The sequence below is a fragment of the Cyprinus carpio genome, chromosome B23 (assembly GCF_018340385.1).
Source record: "Cyprinus carpio isolate SPL01 chromosome B23, ASM1834038v1, whole genome shotgun sequence".
In the NCBI taxonomy this organism is placed as follows: domain Eukaryota; kingdom Metazoa; phylum Chordata; class Actinopteri; order Cypriniformes; family Cyprinidae; genus Cyprinus; species Cyprinus carpio.
Genome location: NC_056619.1, coordinates 20,128,200 through 20,149,955, shown reverse-complemented (window position 1 = coordinate 20,149,955; position 21,756 = coordinate 20,128,200). Strand labels below are relative to the sequence as shown.

Here is a 21,756-nt window from a genome sequence, read left to right as displayed (position 1 = left end):
GTTAAACCCGTATGAACATATAAGGCTAATTTATTATCAGCTGATTAAAAAAATGGCTCAGAAAAGACTGCCTTATAACAATTTAGACGTTTCATTTTCAATTTATCAAGAGCATTTATCAAGTGTTTACATTAAGGGACAATAAAACGGTGTCGTTGTTAACTAAAACGAAAAACTATGTTTTTGTTAATCGAAATAAAGCGAAAATAAATAAAATAAAATATTAAATATTAGATGAAAAACCTAAGTACCAAACCGGAAAAATAATAATAATAAACTAACAAACAAAATTACTAAAACGTAAACAAACAAAAAAAAACAAAAAAATTGAAAACATATCCAATATACAAATTACAATATACATAGTATTTACTGACATTTTGAATTTCTGTCTTTTTATGATTTATACATTATACGAGCGTAGACTTTTATTATGAAATGTGCATAAACCGCAAAACATCTTCCCCTAGTGAGGTGGAGTGAAACGACACCCCTCTTAATGAGATTATTAATATCTGTTCATTGTTGTCATTGGTTTTATACACCCATATCATTTATTACCATAATTCAAATAAAATGCGGCAGTTTAGACATGAAATCATAATGATTGAGTCCCTTATGTGACATTCTGTCTTCCTCCGGTCCAGCTGGCGGCGGCTGCACGGTGCCCCGTCAGAACAGTGTGTCCCGCACACCGGCAGCTTATGAAGGCTTCACCGGTTTAACCTCAATCGGTTTCAGCGGCTATTGTCTCAGTAGATGATTATCTAGAAGTCGAAATATAATATTTGCTCTCCCTCGGATTTAACGCATCGCGTGGGTTTGGTCACTGAAAAACAGCCGACTCGTTCACTCGTAGATATGACAGCGAGCGCTTGCTTATTACTGTGTTAATCGTGTTATTCGAGATTAATCGTCATCCTTTTACACACACTGAATAGGTGAAGCTCTGTTTTTGATGGCCGTGTCAGGAAACGCCCGGCGGATCCCGATGGGTGTGCGGACATTCAGTGAGTTTCTGGAAATAGCGACGTTCGGACCGTGTCGCTCCGGCAGCCCGTATAAACACAGAGAGAGGATACAGCACTGGCCCATCAGGTAAAAGCAGCCCGCTTTGAATAGTGGAATACATTATGTAAACAGACAAATGTCAAACAGATTATATAAGGTGCATCACCTCGCTGAACAAATATTGGAACAAAGCGAGCTGGAAAATCCTAAAAGAGATTACCACGATTATTACTGAAAAATTGCGGGGTGTCAGTACCAAAAGCTTATTAAAACACTTATGCATTGTAATAGTGACAATATATACACAATTTTATTTTACTAACGATATGTGTGTCCTAAAATGACATCTGGTGTTGTTTATTATAATCGAAAATTCACTGTTTATTAAGACATACTCGATATATGATCTAAAATGGACAGGAATGTAAATTAAAACAAAAGAACACAAATTAAAAAAAAAAAAAAAAAAAAATGTTTTAAGATATAGTCAGGATATAGAATCAAGAATGGAGAGGAAGAGAAATTAAAATAGAATACATAAAAAGAATAGAAATCATTTTAAACAAATGTTTCTATGATAATGTAGAATTTTATAATAAATTCTGTAATAACCGCTATAACCATAAACCTCCTGATAAGAGTTTAGAAATGGATAAAACGTTTGATTATCAGTTACTCTATGTACATTACATGAAAATGTAGTTTCAGAAATACCAGAATTATTACAGTTCTTGTTACAATTAAACACTGAGAATTTAGCATAGGCACAGCTGTCTGGCAGCTTTTTATACTTATATTAGTAGAATTATTAAGATTTTTACAGTAGTAACAAGAAGCAAGGAGGATTTTATGGTCACTATGTTAACTGGCTGCAGGGGAAGATTCTGAAAGTGCTTAAAATGACTGTAAATCACATATATTTTGAAGCATGGCTTATGTGAAGATGCTTGATACCATGGTAATATCATCTATTTTGGACATGTACCATGGTAATTTCTTTGACATTTCACAATATATGAAATATACTAATCATTTGGTACCATAGTATGATCGCAGACCATTCCTGTATGCATTGTCTTTATCAGAATCTTGTATTTTTTGTATGTCAGATACCTGTCCTCCTGCGGGATCTTGATGACCCGTCATCCTCGTGCTCTCTGTCTCTCTGAAGTGGATTTGACTCCCACTCATCACAGGAGATCTTTCATCAGCCTCACCAATAAGAGAAAAGAGTATTCAGAGAGGAGAATACTAGGGTAAGTTGACTAACTAATGCTAGGGTAGGTTAAGATTGACCCAGTGTCTGATCCTAAACAATGGCCTCTTCTTTTTTCCTCATGGAGGATGAAGGTAAGCTTTTGTGGTGTTAAAGGGATACTCCACCCCAAAATGAAAATTTTGTCATTAATCACTTACCCCCATGTCGTTCCAAACCTGTAAAAGCTTTGTCCGTCTTTGGAACACAATTTAAGATTTTTTGGTTGAAAACCGGGAGGCCTGTGACTGTCCCGTAGACTGCCAAGTAAATAACAGTGTCAAGGTCCATAAAAGGTATTAAAGTGGTCGCCAGAATACTCCATCTGCCATCAGACGTGCAATCTGGGTTATATAAAGCGACGGGGAAACTTTTTGTAAGCGAAGAAAACAAAAATAATGACTTTATTCAACAATTCCTTTGTCAACAGTCTCCTCTGTGTCTCTCCTTATCATTGTATGCTCTTCTGTGTCATCCGCGCCACAAGGATGCACTGTTTTCTTTCAAATCAAAGCTAAATACACGTAAAAACAGCGCATCCTTGTGGAGCGGATGATACAGAAGAGCATACGCAGCATACGGTGATATGGAGGGACACAGAGGAGACTGTTGACAAAGGAATTGTTGAATAAAGTCATTATTTTTGTTTTCTTCGCTTACAAAAAGTGTTCCCGTCACTTCATATAACCCAGATTGCACGTCTGATGGCAGATGGAGTAAATTGTGTTCCGAAGACGGACAAAGCTTTTACAGGTTTGGAACGACATGGGGGTAAGTGATTAATGACAAAATTTACAATTTGGGGTGAAGCATCCCTTTAAGTTATAAATTAACACAGCTGTATTGATCTAGTGTTCCTGTGGCTCAGTGGTAGAGCATTGCGTTAGCAGCGCAGCAAAAGGTCATGGGTTCAATTCCCAAGGAACACATATAATGGTAAAAAAATGTATAGCCTGAATGCGCTGTAAGTCACTTTGGATAAAAGCGTCTGCTAAATGCATAAATGTAAATGTAGTGGAGGTGGAGCAGCTGGAAACAAAGACCTAAACCAAGGACACAAATACTGAACCATTAATGAAAGGAAATATGAATGAGTGACTAGTAGTACCTACCAATAGAAATGACTAAAAGTAGAACAAAACACATTTATAGCTTTTTGTACTTTCAGTGTTAGTTTAAGTAGTACTTCACGTTAAACTTATTTTAATTTTTAGTTGCTGATTTTCATTTCTTAAGTTTTTCAAGTTTGTTTTTCATCTAATGTTATTTCACCTCTATTTCAAATGACAAAAATGATTCTAAATGGATTTAGTTGATAATAACAACACCATTTTCTTGTCTATTTCTGAAAGTATTTGTATTTATTTTAACCTGATTCTAAAATTAAAAAGATGTTCCTGTATTTTGGTGTTTAGGTACTCAATGCAAGAGATGTATGATGTGGTAGCCAACGTGGATGACTACAAACACTTTGTACCGTGGTGTAAAAAGTCCCAGACCATCATGAAAAGAGCCGGTCATGCCAAAGCTCAGCTGGAAGTGGGCTTCCCTCCGGTTGTTGAGCGATACACTTCAATGATAAGCCACGTCCGTCCACATCTGGTCAAAGTAAGCCTTCTGTGTGCTCTACAACATCATCACTGAAATGAAAGTAAACACAAATTTGGTATATAATTATGTTCCCCATTTCAGGCAGTGTGTTCGGACGGTAAACTCTTCAATCATTTAGAGACAATATGGCGGTTTAGTCCCGGTATTCCTGGCTATCCTCGCACATGCACTGTAGACTTCTCTGTGAGTATCATTTACAAACCTTTGCTTGCAGTTGACCCTTTGCTAAGCTCCACCCCCCTTGGTTACTGTTGCTAGGTCTGACAAGCTTGCAGAATGTAAAACAGAGAGTTTTGCGCAATTTCAGTGGGTAAAAATCAGTATACAACTACCCAAACATGCAACACTTTCATTCATTTTAATCAGACAAAACCAAAAACACATGTCAGACATTATTTTAGTTTACTGTAGAATTCATTAATATTTTGAATTAGTAGTTTTATAATTTTTCATTTTCATTTTAGTATGTTTTAGTAATTTTGTTGTTTTTTGTCAGATTATTATTAAATGTCAATTTAGCTTTTATTTTTATTCCAGTTTTAGTTTTAGAAGTTTTTAGTGATTTTTGTTGTTGTTGCTGTGCTTATTTTTTTTTTTAAATATGTCTGTTTAGCTTTTATTTGATTTTATTGCTGTTTAAGTTTTGTTGTGTTTTTTGTTGTTGGTTTTGTCTGTCAATAGTTTTTTATTTTTTAATTTAGCTTTATTAGTAATTTTAGTATTTTACGCTTAAACTGTGAAAATTAGAAACTCGCCAACTAACTGAAATAAAATAAGTTTACATTTTTTGTATTTCACTTAACGTTTATTGTTTTGTTTTGTTTTTTGTTTTTTTCCAATACATGTTATTAGTACTGGTCAACAATTAATCACATCCAAAATAAAATGTTTTGTGTACATAACATGTGTGTGTGTACTATGTATATTTATTATGTATATATAAATACACACATATATATTTAAAATATATATATTTATATATTAAATATATTTATTTATAATATAAATGATATGAATTAAATATATACATGTAAATACTTCCAAAATATATGATGTATGTGTGTCTTTATATATATGTAGTAAATATACACAGTACACACACATATATAAACAAAAACTTTTATTTTGGATGCGATTAATCAATGCCCAGCAAAATAAATAAATTTATATATAAAATATGTGTGTGTGTAAATATATGTATGTATGTGTGTGTTTGTTTGTTTTAGTTAGCGATAACACTCAGTGTTTACTTAAGAAGTAATCCAGTTCTATCTGGATGTTTTTATTTTTTCCTCAGGTCTCGTTTGAGTTCCGTTCGTTGCTGCATTCTCAGTTAGCGACTGTGTTTTTCGACGAGGTGGTGAAGCAGATGGTGGCGGCATTTGAGCGGCGAGCAGGCAAACTCTACGGACCTGAGACGAGGATACCACGCGAGCTTATGTTTCACGAGGTCCATCAAACGTGAGGTGCACCTTCACACGGGACTCACCTGCATCTGGAACTCACAAAACTCTTTAGATGCTTATCACATGACAAATCAGATCACTAGATTACATTGGGATGGTACGATAGATACCATTTACTTTTAGAAAAAGATTTCAGTTCACCTTAAACGTGTATTTTTTTTTTGTTTGCTTTTTGACCGTGAATGAAGATTAATTGATTATTGCAGCTCTGACAGGTACGATTTGAAAGCTGAGGTGAAAAACTTGGACGGTTCGCTACGGTTTCATCTGGTTTACTCATTCAGTCCTGCTGTAGGTTTATTGGGGCCAAATATGATTTATTACTGAAGCTGAAAGGAATGTTTTAGGTGAAATCTGTCGCATGCTGTTGATTAACACACAAAATGGTTTCAATTTGTACCTCAGCTTTTTAAAACAAACAATAAAACATGCACAAGCTTTGTTTACTTTCCCCTTGCATACGTGCAGCTGTTTAATATTTTTATGGTTTTAAGTCAGTATCATTTTCTGTGATAATCAACAGCATGCAAAAGGCACAGATTAACCCAGAATAGTCTTCTAAAATGAATCTTTATATAACTAGATATGAATTCAAATTGCTTGAATTCGATCACGCTCACAGTGACGTACTTGACTTCCACACTGCACTGAATTTATAACATTCTTCTCAAGAAGTCACACTCGGAGGTGTGTGACTCCAAACACAACTGTAAATATAATAAATATGAATTATACAGTTAGAGTGACGTCAAATATTTCTCTCACCTGAATACTTATCCTCACAGACAACAAAAAACTTTGTTTATAGAAGTAGTGGATTGTAATGAAGGAATTACGAATTGTATTTAGCATGCTTTTGCTTTCTTTGGATGCAAACTCAGGGCTTTAGAGAAATTCAAATGAAAGAAATATACGGATGCGGCCTGTTGTTCCCTAATAGTGATCCCAGTGTGTGCCTGTTCATGTAGATTGTGCCATTTCGGATTGGTTGCTACGTTAATGTTTAAACACTACTGTATTTGTGTATAGTTTGTGATTTCTTGAAAAGCTACAGTATGAGCTGGAGAAGCTTTAGATACAAGCATAGCGTACATTTTTCTCTTTTTTTTATTTTTATTTTATGAGATTTTATTTTTTGCCATTTCAATGCCTTATCTAAGTGCTCATGGCATTTATAAATGACTTCAAGTAACGTGATTTCCAAGAATTGTCCATTGCTAATTTATTTGTGCTGTATAAAACGCCTGTCTAAGAGTCTTCCGTGGAAATAATGTCACCATTAGTAGATTTCTAGGATTTATCATATAAAAACTTTGTTAGATGTCTGTTAAGTGAGAATGTTTGGTTGAAGAACTGTGAATAAGAACCAAAGAGATGAGAAGTGCTTCATAAGAGCAAGAGCACAATTTTAGGAACAAATTCTCTCTGAAATGAATGTTGTGTGTTCAGTAAACCTTAATTCTCTGTCAACAGGCCTGTCATCAGTGTTATAACCTTGCACAAGCATTCCTTTTTATTTGAGAATCTATAAATTTCCAAACAAATTTTTGTGTCTGTTTTACTTGAACTGCTTGAGATTCATTAGGAGGCCGATTTCCTGCTTTGAATTATTAATTATTTGAACTTGATTAATTATTTTGCACTATTGTGTCAATGGTTTCTTACCTCAAAGTGGTAGTTTTATGATTGCTAATCAGCTGGGTTACACTAGAATTCAAAGTTGAGGAGATACATGAGTACTTGTGAAAACGGATCAGTGGTGCAGCACCAGGGAACAAAGAACACAAAGTGAAAGCAGTAGTGAAGGTTGCAGAAATCTGAGGAAGGTGGTGGTATCTGGGTCATGTATTTATAACAGTGTGAGAGACTATAGCGGAGTTTCTTATTCATGCTTTCCTGACATATAGATCTTTTCCATGCAGATTTTTAAGATCCAATAAAGAATACTTAGAGCTTAAGACAATTCATACAGAATAATTTAAGCAATAAGCATGTTTGCGTGCACATCATTTACAGAAAAAAAATTAAATTCTGACATCATACACTCAAGGCATGTCTTTCTATATTTATTCTATATTTCTTTCTTTCTTTCTTTATTTATTAATTTCCTCTGTGGAGCATAAAGATATTTTGAGAAATGTATCCATTTTTTTTTTAAATCCAGTGCAGTGTTTAGTATTATTTATACACCATTATAATATTTATATAACATTTTGAATATTTGTTTTTTAAATACTTTCATTTAAAAAAAAATATTTTATTTCTGTTTCTATATAGCGTTAATTCAGTTTGAGTAACTTTAGTATTTCAATGTAATACTTAATTTTTCTACAATCTTTTTATTACAATTACCGAAAACTATTTCAATAGCTTTGGTTAACAATTACAACATCGCTCCATTGTTTTTGCAGAAAAAGTCAGTTATTTAAAACTATTGCACAGTGCCCAGATTACTTTAATTTGAATATGGACCTTCCAAATAAATCACAATTATGAACTGTAAAGCAATATACCAACCAACCTTTATTTCTAAGAGTGTACTCTTATTTGTGCTTCTAGTAACCAGAATTTTGGCTTAGGTTAATAAGTTTACATTGGCATTTACATTATGGACAGCTGAATATTAGTATATGACCAGATTTGGTTAATATCAGAGCAATCTTGTGCAGTCATTGAGTGAAAGAGTTTCATGTAGAAAAAAAAAAGAATGCCTCAAGGGTTTGTTAAAAACATTTATTGGTTTCCTTTTTTGTCAAGTTTTCCCATTTTCTTCTTTTTGTTCACCTAAGCTTCTTTTCCCCAATCAATCCAGACCAACCCCCCCACCCCCAATTCTCGTTCCCCTCCCCATTTGCCCTGGTGGATCCGACTTCAACCAACCATCTCCATATTCACATTCCTCGTTATTTAAATTAAACCGACATTGCATAAACCAATCATGTACATAATGATGAAAACAGTCACACTGGAAAAGGGCACAGCAAACCAGACAATTCTTCTCACGCTATTAGGTAAGTGGTAAATGATGATTGGGGGAAAAGGGCCATTGAGTTAATGGAGTGCTTATGGACCGACTAACTAAAATAGCTGCTAGATTATCCAAAAAAAAAAAAAAACAACAACCTGAGAGCAAGCGTGCAAGAGAGCAGGACCCGTGTGCGTCACAGCAGTACATGTACAAGTCATGTTTTACATTATATTAAAGGTATAGTTTACTTAAAATAAAGGGTTAAGCAAGTCATTACAGATAAGTGGTTTGACTAACATCGATGGTAAGAGTGTTTTGGATATGCAGTTCTTACATTCAAAGCTATATTTACATGAATAAATAAAACCACGACTTATGTATACCTACACAAAATTATAGCTTTTCTCTTTATACAATACATCATTCTTCAAAACACTGGGGGGGAAAAAAGACACTAAAACTCGAAAAAGGTAAAACGTAGCAGATTGTGAGCGCTCTTGGATGAATGTACAAATAAACGCCACAAATTCGACTTGCTCTCAAGTTGGTACACGAATCACCTGCGACTACAATAACTTCACAAATCAAAGCCAATTTGTCCAGTGATGAAATAAAGAAGGACTGGTCATTTCAAATAAAGAGGGCGCCACAAACAACAGACAGGAAGATGAAGACGATTGGTTGAAGTCAGAGAGCAATATGAGAGATAACTTAAAGGGGCAGTACCCTTTTAAACAAATGTACAAGCTTCCCAAGTTGAACTGAACTCATAGAATCAATTCTATTGAGAGAGGACCGTATTGCCATCATGGAGTGCTCTTACAAGGAGAAACTAGAGGGATGCCTAGTCAAACTTTGTCGAATTATCTGACAGGCTCAGAGCAGGGCTTTGACCATTCATTTCCTCACACAAACAGAGGCTCAAGTGAACATCTGACCTCAGGAGAGTAAAATTACAAGACTAAAACTGATATAATTGGTGTGAGAGACGAGGATAAAGGGTTTATTTATATATAAGGTGAACTAACTTTTCTCAACTAGTATTTAATAATCATTATTAGTTTAAATAAGGAGAGAGGTGATTTCTGGAAAGACAATTACACTTAGCCTTGTCCATCAAACCACCTCGTTACATCCATAGCTGCGTCATACGGTTGGAAAAATTTGCGGGGAAACTTAAAAGGAGCGATCGTAAGCAGTGACTGTGTAATGCATCTACACATTTCTCATGATAAAGTAGCTTTAAATGTGCATTTTGGGAATTAAAGACTAATTAAGTGTAAATGGTATGTGTAATCTTCCTGTTATATTAATAACAAATGCCCTTTTTAGATGAAATTTAAAAGTGTACTGTCTCTTTAAATCCCTTAGCCCAGGGGCTTGTTTCTAATAGTTTAAGTTCCTCCCCTTCCTGTCCCCACTCCTCTGGCATGGTCTCTCACTCTCTAGCCTGATTTGGCCCCAACCAGAGCCATGAGTCCGTCCGTGCTCATGGACTTGGGACGCTCCAGAGGGAAGCCGAGCGCTCTGCTCCACACCAGCTGAGAGAGGACACCCAAAGCTCGGGATACGCCAAACAACACAGTGTAATAGTTCATCTCAGTCATGCCATAATACTGCAAAACACAAGAATAAATACAGGAGAGGATGAATACAACAAGCAGAAAAAATATGTAAAATGTGTGAACTGTATAAATAGAAAAAGCGGGAGAAAAGTAAAGAAACTAATGTGATATTAGTGCAACCAAGTATACAATGTTTTTTTATTTTTTTGTTATATATGTGACCCTGGACCACAAAACCAGTCATAAGAGTCAGTTTTTTGAAACTGAGATTCATACATCATCTGAAAGAAGAATAAATAAGCTTTCCATTGATGTATGGAAATTAAAATCTGGAATCTGCGGGTGCAAACAAATCAAAATATTTAGAAAATCGCCTTTAAAGTTTTCTAAATGAAGTTCTTAGCATGTTGTATATATGTCAGAGTATGTAAAGAATAACTGAACAAGATAAATCATTTACAGAAAAGTAAGGCACACATACAAGATATTTTAGGTGCACTTTACAAAAATAACACAGATCCATGTTAAAACAGTTTTAATTATAAATTAATATGTATTATTGGCTGGTTTCTAGTGACTTACTTGCAACAGGACTCCGCTGTGTGCATCTACATTGGGCCAGGGGTTCTTGGCCTTGCCCTGCTCCAGAAGCACGTTGGGTACGATCTTGTAGAGTTGAGCTACCAGCTTGAACATGGGGTCATTGGGAAGGTGCTTGAGGGCAAACTCACGCTGACAGGTATAGCGAGGATCTGTCTTCCTCAGAACAGCGTGGCCATAGCCTGGCACCACCTGAATAATGACACAAGAGACAAACCAACATAATGATCCATATTATTTTGAACAATCTGCATTGAGTTTGTGTTGATGCATTTCCTATTATTGAGCTGAGATATATCAAAAGCACTCACTCTGCCTGATTTGAGTGTGTTCCAAATGTAATCTCTCATTTTCTCATCAGACACCTCGCCACCGAGCTCCTTCTGCAGGGCTGTCAGCCACACCAGCACCTCCTACAGGACAGAGGAGGAAATGTAAGAAATGCAAAGCAAATGTCCTGTACAACACTAAGCACATTATATCTCAAACCTGATTGGCCAGTCCGTGCAGGGGTCCAGCCAGGCCATTCATAGCAGCGCTGAAGGAGAGGTAGGGGTCAGATAGGGCGCTGCCTACCAGGTGACTAGTGTGCGCACTGACGTTTCCACCCTCATGGTCACTGGAAAGGAAGAAAAGCACACAAAAAGGACAAGGTTACGGTCAAAGGACACTAAACTAGATAAGACTAGTAAACTAACACAACCGCAAGAGGGCAGACTTTATTCACTTATCGAAAACAGTCATTCCTCTTCCCCTTTCTTTCTTAACATGTACACTAACAGGTTGAGTGTTTTCTTGCTGACTGAGCAGAATCTGCACAGTCTACTACAGTCACTGATCAAAGGGAGACAAAAAGATATCAATAAACCATCAAGCACCACTCAATCACTTTCAAAATTAAAGTGCATGATGTTTAAAAATATAGCACTATTATCTATCAAGGGAGAATTGCTGGTAACCAATTGGGTAACACATTTTTAAACAATATATATAGAAAATGGTTTAAAGGGGTAAACTATTATATATTATATAAAACTCTTAATCCTATCTAACCCCATATAAAAGCACTTCAATTGCATCAATTTAATAGGCAATAAAAGTGATAACTGGCTTTGATAGCACAGATTGCAGGTCTCATTGGTCCAAAGTCCCATTCCACATAGCTATATATTAAAGGGGTCATATGATGCTGCTAAAAAGAACATTATTATGTGTATTTGGTGTAATGAAATGTGTTTATGCGGTTTAAGGTTAAAAAAAAACATAATTTTCCACATACTGTACATTATTGTTTCTCCTCTATGCCCTGCCTTCTGAAACACGTTGATTTTTACAAAGCTCATCGTTCTGAAAAGCGAGGTGTGCTGTGATTGGCCAGCTATCCAGTGTGTTGTGATTGACCGAATGCCTCAAGTGTGTGACGGAAATGTTACGTCCCATAACATATTCTGATGCTCTGTCCGGCCGGAGCAATGAAACAAACATAAAACCCATAATAAACGTGGCATGATGAAGTGCATATTGTCCTCTTTTGGAAGGTCAAACAAAGTAATTTCGCTTTCACAGTGAAACACACAGTGTCTATACGACACGGCGGCGGCAACAACAATACTACAACGAGAATAAAATGTACGCCTTCTTTCTTTGCGTGAACATCTGGGCAGCGTTATGCAAATCTTCCCACATACTGACATAGAGATGTGGGGGCATGTTAGAACGAGCTGTTTAAGGGGGGTGTGGACGAGTCTTAACTTTTAAAAAGAATATCTCTTTGGATTTGAGATTTTAGTTTTTGCAACTTTATAGATCTTTAAGCACCAAGAGCTTGTAACACTCCAAAAAGAAAGGAAAAACTGAAATTGCATCATATGACCCCTTTAACCATAAAAGAACAAATTATCTTGATAAATCTGTCAATTAAATATTAATCCACAACTTGATCAATGGTAGCTGCAGCCCTAGAAAATTACTAAACACTGCTAACTGGTCAAGCTGGGTTTAGCATAGGAAGCAGATTGTTTACATCAATGCTCTTCACTTCCTTTTTTGGTTCAGATAGTAGCAGTTCTTCAACAAATAGCCAATTTGCAGTATTGCACTGCCTGAAAGATCCAGTTTGATAACAGACATCAGATACATTCAGGTCTCCCAGCAGGGCTGAAAACAAGCTTCACTAATGTGCTTTTCTCCCTGAGGCTGAGGTAAAAATCTTGACTCTTCATAGAGAAGGCAGATTTTCTGAGGGCAATCACAAAGGTTAAAAGTCCAAGCCAATCTCATTCCTAACAACTGCCTCGAATTAGGGTTTCTACAGACATGAACCAGTTAAATTTAAGACTTTTTAAGACCTTTTTAATACCACCTCATATGAAATTTAAGACCTAAACCTGTAATGTAAATACACATTTTATTACATTCATATATGTAATATTTAATGCGTTTAAATTAAAAAGAAAACAAAATATCATTGCTGTAATAAATGATATTTATTACTACGATACACAGCAAACTTTTAATGTCAGCAGACAATATTCCATACAAAATATCCCTGCAAAATAGCTGCATTACTGAGATTTTTGGTGGAGTAAATTTATTCTGAAGCAATATTTTCATCAGTGTTCTGTTCTATCAGCTTTTACAAACTTAAATCTGCATATTTTTTATTTACCTTTACAAAGGCCTATGTTTAACCTTTTTAGATGTATGCATCATATTTCATGTCAAATTATTACAATTTATCAATAAATTCAGTATACACTATAGGGCTGCTAAAAGGCAGATTAAATAATTTACACTGGAAATAACAATAATTACAAGCGCAATAAATAATGTTATTAGATGAATGTTTTAAATGCATTTATGAATATACAAATAAGAAAGGTTGAGGGGGAAAATGCATACTTTCCAACATACTTCTCAACTAAACGACCAGTAAGTAGCGGTAGGTCACTTAATGAGTGAGTCACTGAGTCATTCATTCAACTGATTACGTTATCATGCTGGTATCTTAAGGACTTTCGTGGACAGATGATTCCTAAAGTTTTTCATATTCTTCATATTCTGTGTGGTGGTCAAATAGAAATTAATCTTTTCTAATAAGTTTAAATAGATTTTTACCATTTATGGGCATTTTACCTTTATAAAGCCATTTTTCTATAACTGTGCATTATCTTTTGAATCAAATTCAATTATCATTGAATTATCATTATCACAATTATCATTATCAACAAAATTCCTTTTTGCAATCCAGACATAAGCTGCACCTGAAGTGGCATTTAGAAGTATTTACACACTGTTTAATGCAGAACATGAATGCATTTAACCTGCAGTTACAAATGCATAAATAATTTGATATATTAAACATAAAATGTTGAATACTGATATTTGAAATAATTTAAAAAATGAAAAGATACTTTAAATGTGAAATTAAAACCACCAGTAGGTGGCAGGAAGTCACTGTTAATAAGTGAGTCATTGCGATTGAACCGAATCATTTAAACGGTTGATTCATTCAGGAACAGAATGGCAACGCTGTAATGTTTCTAAAAGACGCAAACCAGCGCTGTGGATTTGTTTGGAATTATTTTTGTTGGCGAAATAGAGCATAAACAGGCAATATGATGTCTAAACCGTAAGTCTCTTAATAAAACTTCTAGTTTATTGAACTGTTGTAAAAAAAATAAATAAATCAATATTGCATTTGTATATGGTAATCATGCAGTGAAAGAGTGCACTGTAAATGCGCACGCGCACTAAACTTTGTGCACTCTGTAGGTGTTTTGAATGTTTTTTTGTTTTTTTTGCGTTGTCAGAATATTGAGCAAAATAGCTCACTTGTCATGGTATTACTTAACTATATCATGTTATGAATAAATAAACATTTTGAATTTTTACCTCAGTGTGTCTCTTCTGAGTTTATGTGTGCCGTCACGCTCATTTGTTCTGAAGTCGCTCACAAAGACACAAACAGAGTGAGCCTCAGCGCGAACTTCTATTCTGTATTCTGCTAACTTATTGCAATTCTCTCTGATGACGCAGTAACTTACCGCGGGGAAGAAAAAATCTTCGGTCTGTCCAATGATTGTAAACAGTCATTAGGTCTGTCACACTAAAGATATTTTAGCTGTAATGTGACCAAAAATATTTAAGACCAATCGAATCCGAATTTAAGACATTTTAAGACTTTTTAAGGCCTTATATTAGGAAAACGTTATTTAAGACATTTTAAGACTTTTTAAGGACCCGCGGACACCCTGTCGAATGAACCAGTGGATGAGGAGTTTGTAGGTCATCACCTGTGGATGGTGAGGTAGAGCCTCATGAGTTCTGTGAACTGTGGATCGCTGTAGCCCAGCATGTTGGTGAAGTTGTGTGACCAGTCCAGGTTGGAGTCGATGGCGCCGATGCTGCTTCCTTCACGGTACAAATTACGGTAGATCTTAGCCGCCACGCAGGGGAGCTTGGCGATCAAGTCCATGGAGTCCTCGTACACAAACTGCACACAGATGGCATGAATTCTTGTGAATGACTCACTCACTTTACATAGCAAATAAATATCTTAGGAGTTGTTTTAGTCATAGTATTTATCGTTACACATTTCACCTTTAAAGTGTCTAGCACAAATATTTTCAGTGACTCACCTCCCAGTACTTGGCCTTGTTAACTCCCTCAGAGTACGCCCGAGCGAAACTGCTCTCGCTGTTCAGAGCTGTGACGGCGGCGCTGAACTGAGACATGGGGTGCAGGTTGGTGGGGAAGTTGTCCAGCATGGTGACCACATGAGAGGGAAGGGCCGCACGCTTAGCCCACTCCTTAGACAACCAATTCACCTGAGAAAACAGCCGACAAGAGTTAAATAAAAGGCAAAATATTTTTTTGGCAAGTAACTATGAATACAGCTACTAAGACTGCCATCTGTAATGAAAATGGCCTCAGAGGATAATCTCAGTTACTTAAACGTCTTTGTTTTATTCAACAAATATTTTAAGAGAGATCTTTTATTAATGGTTGCCTGTTCAGGGCCACGATTTGATTAACATCCCAACAAGACAATGTAATTGTCAATCTCAGACCAATCAATATATGCCTAATAACAAGTCACAGCTATAAACATGAAAATCCTGCAAATCGCATAAGCCGGTAGAAAAGATAAACAACACTGTTTTTCTATGCAGCTTTAAAGATGCATTTTCTTTATAAACTTACAGATTTTACATTGTTTTACTTATATGAGAGGAAGTGCAATATCTATATACACATGGTTTTAAAACGGGCAAATATGAAAGCATTTAAATTTTGCCCTTTTGTTACTTTGCCAAAGAATAGGGAAAAGAAGGGAAATTGAATCAGAAAAGGTTGCACGCTGGATTCAAACCCATTTTTTTTCTCATACGCACCACTGCTCAATTTTTCAAAGGACTAGGTTACTAAGACAACTGCATCAGAGCACATGCTCCAAATTCTAGGCACTCTTTAATGTTTCTTTAATGAGTAAGAATGCAGTGAATATGAATATATCCTCACCTGCTCCTCAGTGGGTACCTGTCCTGTGACCAGCAGCCAGAACAGACCCTCTGGCAGTGGCTCCTCTCCACCAGGAGCCTTGGGCAACAGCTGCTGACACTCTGGAATGCTGTAACCACGGAAACGGATGCCCTACAGATGCAATCGATAAACACAGGGATGGCGTCAGTGTGTTTCACTGAATAAAATAAACACTGCAGCTCTGAACTCTGAGAGGGTTCAGGGGTTAGCAGGATAACTACTGACACCAATGTCTATTTATCCAAGGCACTGTGGTGCCACTTTCTATTTTTAGCTTACAGCAGCATACTATTGTGCAAATGATGAGCTTCTATGACACTGTAAACTTTCATCATGCATTCAAGTTTCACAACCTAAAATGTGTATTTGAGATGTCAAGGCTAAAATTTGCAGACTGATGGCTCAACTGAAATTATGAAAGACAGGACCTTTTAGTCTATTTTGACTTAACTATAAATAGTATGTATGGCAAATAAAAATAAATGAAGTATTAATAATAATATCATTAGTTAAAGATTATTTTAACACCAAAATTGTTATGATTTTGTTACCTATACCATTGTGACAAACCAAAAAAAATAAATTTGGAATTAATTACTGTATAAATAATTACAACCTGGTTTATGCTACATTTCCGGTATTGTGTGTATGTGCATACTCACCTCATCAGGGTCGAGCACAGAGGTCTCGTACACTAAACCCTTCATGCCTCTCATTCCTCCATAAACCTGTCAAAAACAAAAACAGCACTCAAACATTATAAAAATACCTATGTCAAAACCTTTTTCTGAGCTACAACCAGCCCTCGTTCTCTCTTGCCTCTAGTTTTAGTGTCATATATGACCGTAATAATGCTCCTCAGGTGCAGTTTAATCTATAGTATAGAATAACTGGCAGTGAGACAAAGACCAAATGACTCAGTTGAAACAGCAGCCATGAGAGCAGCAGCACTCACACCACAGCCTGAGGGTCCTTGACAAAACCACCATCCAGTCAGAGGGCAAAAACTATTACTGTGTTTGTGGAGGTTTGCAGCACTACATCATGTGAGATCGGACTGGACAGATATGTTAGGCAACATTGCTTGTGACATCAGTCAGATGACATGCAACCTGGCTGAGGTCACTAGCTGGATATCTTAAATTTAAGCTGGTGATTACCAACATGGAGTACTTAAGAAGGTAGAAAGAAAACAAATCACTTGATAAACACAAATCTTTAAAATAACCCTGCGCTTTATAATTATTACAAATTGACTGTAATGTAGCCTAAAGTGATGACAGACAAAAGCAGTCACAGTGAATGCAGTGATGTTTCTCTCACCATGTCCACTGTGATCTGACCAATTGTGGTTTTGCCATGCTGCTGTTTGAAGTTCTTGATCCTGGTCTGTTCTTTAGGGATGAGGTCTGCCAGGACGTCTTTCAAATTCTACATAAGATCAAGGGAAAATAGATCAGCTTTCGGTTAGTGGATCAGGCACAAACAGATTTAACAAAAAGTGCTCTTTGAGATTAAAAAAATTAGCCCCAGACGTGATTCGTGTGACTCAACCTTCCCATCAAAAGCAAGGCTGTGATCGAATCTCTGTAGTGCAATTAAAATCTAAAGCCTGGTCCTGGTTGTGATCATTGATCCAGGCTTGACAAGATACGTACCGTGGATGCGCTGACATTTCTGGCAGCCACAACGACACATGCTGCATTCTGGAAGAGAAAGAAAAACTATTTTGATGAAAGATGCAATGCAGAGGAAGTTGATCATCATAAAAACCTGGGCGAGCAGTCAGATTGCACTGCAGAAGGCCAGCTGACAGCTGAAAGGCAGGTGACATTAGGTGCACCATGCAAAATATGTCCGTTGCCAATTTCTTTGTATTCAAATCACAAGCTTCTTATTACAAGTTTCTACCGGACCAAATATTTTCAACAGGCTCTGAAGTCAAAGCCCAGAAAACACAGAGATACAGAGAATGCTACATGTAGTACAACAAAAACTTTAAGCAATTTTTCTATCATAATGTTCAACAACTTCTTGATTAGCTGCTGTTTTTGTCTAAGAGAGTTACAGCACATTTATTGCACAGACAAGACTGCTAGAGCAACCAGAGGTGAAGTGTGTCTTGAACTATTACCACTGTGCCATTCATCATGACCGCCTTATTTGGGGTTCAATACAATTTAATTACAGCAGAGACATACACAATGACAATATTTCACAGCAACAAAAAGGAGCTCAGGTGCAACAGAACAAAACGAATTCTGCAGAGACAGGTGTATGGATCCAATTGCTAATTCTATTACAGAATAGCTTCAGGAAGAGTCATGAGTTTACCCGCATGGCCCAACCCTTTCCTACATCGAGACACATCCTTCACTTCTATATATAGCTTTAGATTAAGAGCCATGTCTGATTGACTCACAGCAGGACTGGATTGAAACTGCCACTGCAGACTGACTCAAGCATGGACGTAAAGCCGAGTCAGATTGGCAAGTCATGTCGGGAGAAAACGAGGGGGCTAGTTTATAACATTCAGCTGTAGGTTGTGGAATACCTTAATGTTGGTAGTAATTTCGCAATGTTATAGTTTTGTATTTTATGTGTCTTTCATATCCAAAACAAACAAACAACAAGTGCATTCCAGAGGAAATGATTCCCAATGCTTCCTACACCACGGGCCTCCTGACCGCCATTTGGGTCAGTGCTCTGACACCAGACACCCGTCACTCTACCCTAAAGCTAAAGATTTCACTGACACACAACAACACACAGAAGCTGTGAGTCCAGAAAAACACTCATTTATGGGGCGGCTTGTATTGTAATTGATAAGTAACTGCTAGTCTCTGACCTTCCTGCAAGTCTACGGCCGTGTAATCTGTGGGAAAGGTGAGGCTACCGGCAGCTGTCAGCTTGAACCCGGTGTGAGCACAGAGGAGGTCGATTACATAAGCCTCTGTAGTAGCTGAATACTTCCAGACATGTTTGTAAACCTGCATGATATAATGTAACATAATATATAGAAAATTGTAACTATGAAAGATCTTGTAATGTTATATATTTTAATTAAATCTCTCTCTCTCATTACATTTTCTGAAGAAAATGTGATGGTTCTTTTCCTACAAGGCCAACAGAAAAATGTCAAAATTAAAAAGTTTTATTAAAGCTACAACGTATGCTATATAACATTGACCTTCAAGGTAACAACACCGTCACAAAGGCTGCAGAGCACAGAGAACGTGCAGGCTATTAGCTAGCCAGCAACCTTAGACCATTCTATGACCTTTGACTCAGTTCTATTATACGGAGCCAGCCTATATGCAAAATAGACGCAAGGTCCATGTGTTAGCAGGGGTTACTAGAAATACTATATGGAGGAATTTCTGGACAGGCAAAGGACTCTTTGTCAGCTTTCTTTAGGCAAGGAAAACAAATAAAAGCCTGACAGGTAATGCTCTAATAACTCCTCTGCACTTTGTTGAGACAAAAACATGTTGTTTTTTCGATACTCAAAGCAGATGACAGGTGGACAGCTGTGTCAGACAGGTCAGACATGCCTGTCCACCATTTGAATGCTTGAAGAGGAACAGCACTTTATAGTACCACCACTGCAGGACAATCCATTCACATATACAAGCAAATCTCTGCAGTGTCATTTAAAGCTACTTACTTTGAGTGTCCACAGTATTTACTACTGATCAGAGGTCACACATTACCAAGAAATAAAGAAAATTACATAAGGAAGTACAGTACAAAAATGTACCTCGGCCACCCCTATGAACTGTCAATCAGCAGATTACATAAGTGCCATACACAGCAGAAAAAAAAGCTGAGAAACTCTTCATGGTGTACAAAGGTCATCCAGGGGTGTGAATGCAGTATTAACCCTGAATGACAACCTATTTTACTATAAAGTCATTCAGACAGCAAGTCGTTGGTTTTCTCTCTACAGCAACAACAATGAAAGACAATGTTATCTTATGAGAGCACAACTGACACAGTATGTGGATAGGATTCCGGTTTCTAAAGATCACACATGCCCTTTGACACACCCTCCACTCATTTTTGCTAAACACAATCACAATCTAGTCAGATGTTAAACATCATCAGTCACACACATTGCTCAAAGCCATTTCAGATCAAAGAACAAAACCTCACAGAGGAATAAAATCTGTATGAAAATGCATATCACAGCACAAACCCAAACATGTCATCATCCAGGAAACTACTTGTGCCCAATGTTCACATTACACAACTTCCATAATCGCACATGATCTCAAGAGCTTTTACGAACAAGACCAGGGGTTTTAAACGGGGACCCACAAGGTTCCATGGAGAGAACAAAACAGTAGTGTACAGTGCTATCATGAGAAAGAAAAAAATTCAAATGTAATAGTGAGAACAGTTTGGTGATAATGTAGAGTAATATAAACTATTTATATTGGGACATTATACATTAAAATTTAGGATGGGAGATGCTTTAAATTTGAGGATGACCACATTTAAACCCTACTGAAAATGCATGATGAATATTCTGCATAAACCCTATACAGCTCTATTATGGTGCATTATACTGATCTAGCATCTTTGCAAACTACTGTCGGGCCATTAATAAATGAATGACAATTCTGAAGGTCGAATTAGCCACATAAAACAATAAATAATACTGATCTGTCAGACTAAACAGGTGCAGATCCCAGATGTCAAAGTGGCTGGTCAAATTTAGTTTGAATTTTACAAATGAAAACTGGTTAAAATGTTCAGTGGCCTCTGTGAAAGAACTACACTTCAGAAAGGACTTCAGATGAGACTCGTATGAAAATAACCATAATATAACGCTTTTCTTTGTCAGGTATCTTTTAACAGCTCAATGACACCATTTTAAAGATAAAACATAACTTTACATTGGCTGTGTCTGAAAAAAACCCCAAAAAACATCAACGTTGACAATATGTTTGGGGTGCGTTTCGAAAGTTCAACCCCAATTTTTAACGTTTGACAATATTTCTGACCGCCTATGTTGTTTAAAATTGCTATCCAGGTTGTCAGTTAATTAGGTTTTGACTTAGAACTTAAACAGGGAGGCATATAAACAATGTTTTTCATGCATTAAGTACTTAAAAAAGATGTTCGATATGGTTTATTAATACGAAAAATGCCATACTGGCTGTCTGTTACTAAGGTAATCTATGCTAAGCTAAGCTAACCGGTAGCAGCCTGTGTTTTCTTCACTCGAGTTAAAATGAAACTTTCCTACCTTTGAACTGAGGAGCCTTGGGGCTAGTCTGCTGATAGAGAGAAAGGACATTGTTCTTGTATTTGTGTATAAATATTACAAGTGCTTCTTTATCGACCCCTGCTTGAAGGTGCCCCTCTCGATACCGTGCTCGCAGTGAAGGTTGAAAAAGGAACTCAGGGAAGGCCCTGTTGTAGGCGCGGTTTGTCAGATAGGGCCTGGTGAGGATGGAACAGCGTTCGCGCGTTCTGATTGGTTTAAGGTGAGAAAGCTAATGTTGATTGGTGGAGCGTCTCATCGCGTTTTGATTTGATTGGTTCAAGGATGGAACGTACATAAATTATTCAGACGTTTCAGCTGTAGGCTGTTCTTTAAACAGCCTGACTAGAAATAGAATGACAGATATGCTCAAGTATAGTCACATGCGATTTTTTTAGGCACCCTGTAATTTCCACAAATAAGGAATGCATCTCCAAATTATAATTGTATCATAATTTAAAGCT

General features: G+C 36.7%; 2 protein-coding genes across 2 annotated transcripts; one reads left to right on the top strand and one right to left on the bottom strand.

The window, feature by feature from the left end:
* The first annotated feature begins 534 nt into the window (after positions 1-534).
* coq10a (coenzyme Q10A) lies at positions 535-7,343 on the top strand. Its single transcript, XM_019065815.2, has 5 exons — positions 535-1,098; positions 2,121-2,267; positions 3,682-3,874; positions 3,959-4,060; positions 5,175-7,343. The coding sequence occupies exons 1-5, from the start codon at positions 959-961 to the stop codon at positions 5,340-5,342; spliced, it is 750 nt and encodes a 249-aa protein (XP_018921360.1). The 5' UTR covers positions 535-958; the 3' UTR covers positions 5,343-7,343.
* Positions 7,344-8,062: 719 nt separating this feature from the next.
* cs (citrate synthase) lies at positions 8,063-21,433 on the bottom strand. The gene is made up of 11 exons (XM_019065818.2): positions 21,275-21,433; positions 17,679-17,726; positions 17,344-17,451; positions 16,683-16,748; positions 16,000-16,131; positions 15,117-15,305; positions 14,772-14,971; positions 10,966-11,095; positions 10,788-10,889; positions 10,459-10,668; positions 8,063-9,927 (listed from the first exon to the last, which is right to left on the bottom strand). Exons 1-11 carry the CDS (start codon positions 21,323-21,325, stop codon positions 9,757-9,759), a joined length of 1,407 nt encoding a protein of 468 aa, XP_018921363.1. The 5' UTR covers positions 21,326-21,433; the 3' UTR covers positions 8,063-9,756.
* Between the last annotated feature and the right edge of the window lie 323 nt (positions 21,434-21,756).

What these genes read in the sequence shown, in the direction of transcription:
- coq10a (XM_019065815.2), top strand. Translation starts at nt 959, where the DNA reads ATGGCCGTGTCAGGAAACGCCCGGCGGATCCCGATGGGTGTGCGGACA. An exon ending in ATACAGCACTGGCCCATCAG is followed by an intron (nt 1,099 to 2,120) that starts GTAAAAGCAGCC and finishes TTTGTATGTCAG; the next exon opens with ATACCTGTCCTCCTGCGGGA. An exon ending in CATGCACTGTAGACTTCTCT is followed by an intron (nt 4,061 to 5,174) that starts GTGAGTATCATT and finishes TTTTTTCCTCAG; the next exon opens with GTCTCGTTTGAGTTCCGTTC.
- cs (XM_019065818.2), bottom strand. Translation starts at nt 21,325, where the DNA reads ATGTCCTTTCTCTCTATCAGCAGACTAGCCCCAAGGCTCCTCAGTTCA. An exon ending in GAAATGTCAGCGCATCCACG is followed by an intron (nt 17,452 to 17,678) that starts GTACGTATCTTG and finishes GATCTTATGTAG; the next exon opens with AATTTGAAAGACGTCCTGGC. An exon ending in ACAGCGGAGTCCTGTTGCAA is followed by an intron (nt 9,928 to 10,458) that starts GTAAGTCACTAG and finishes TGTGTTTTGCAG; the next exon opens with TATTATGGCATGACTGAGAT.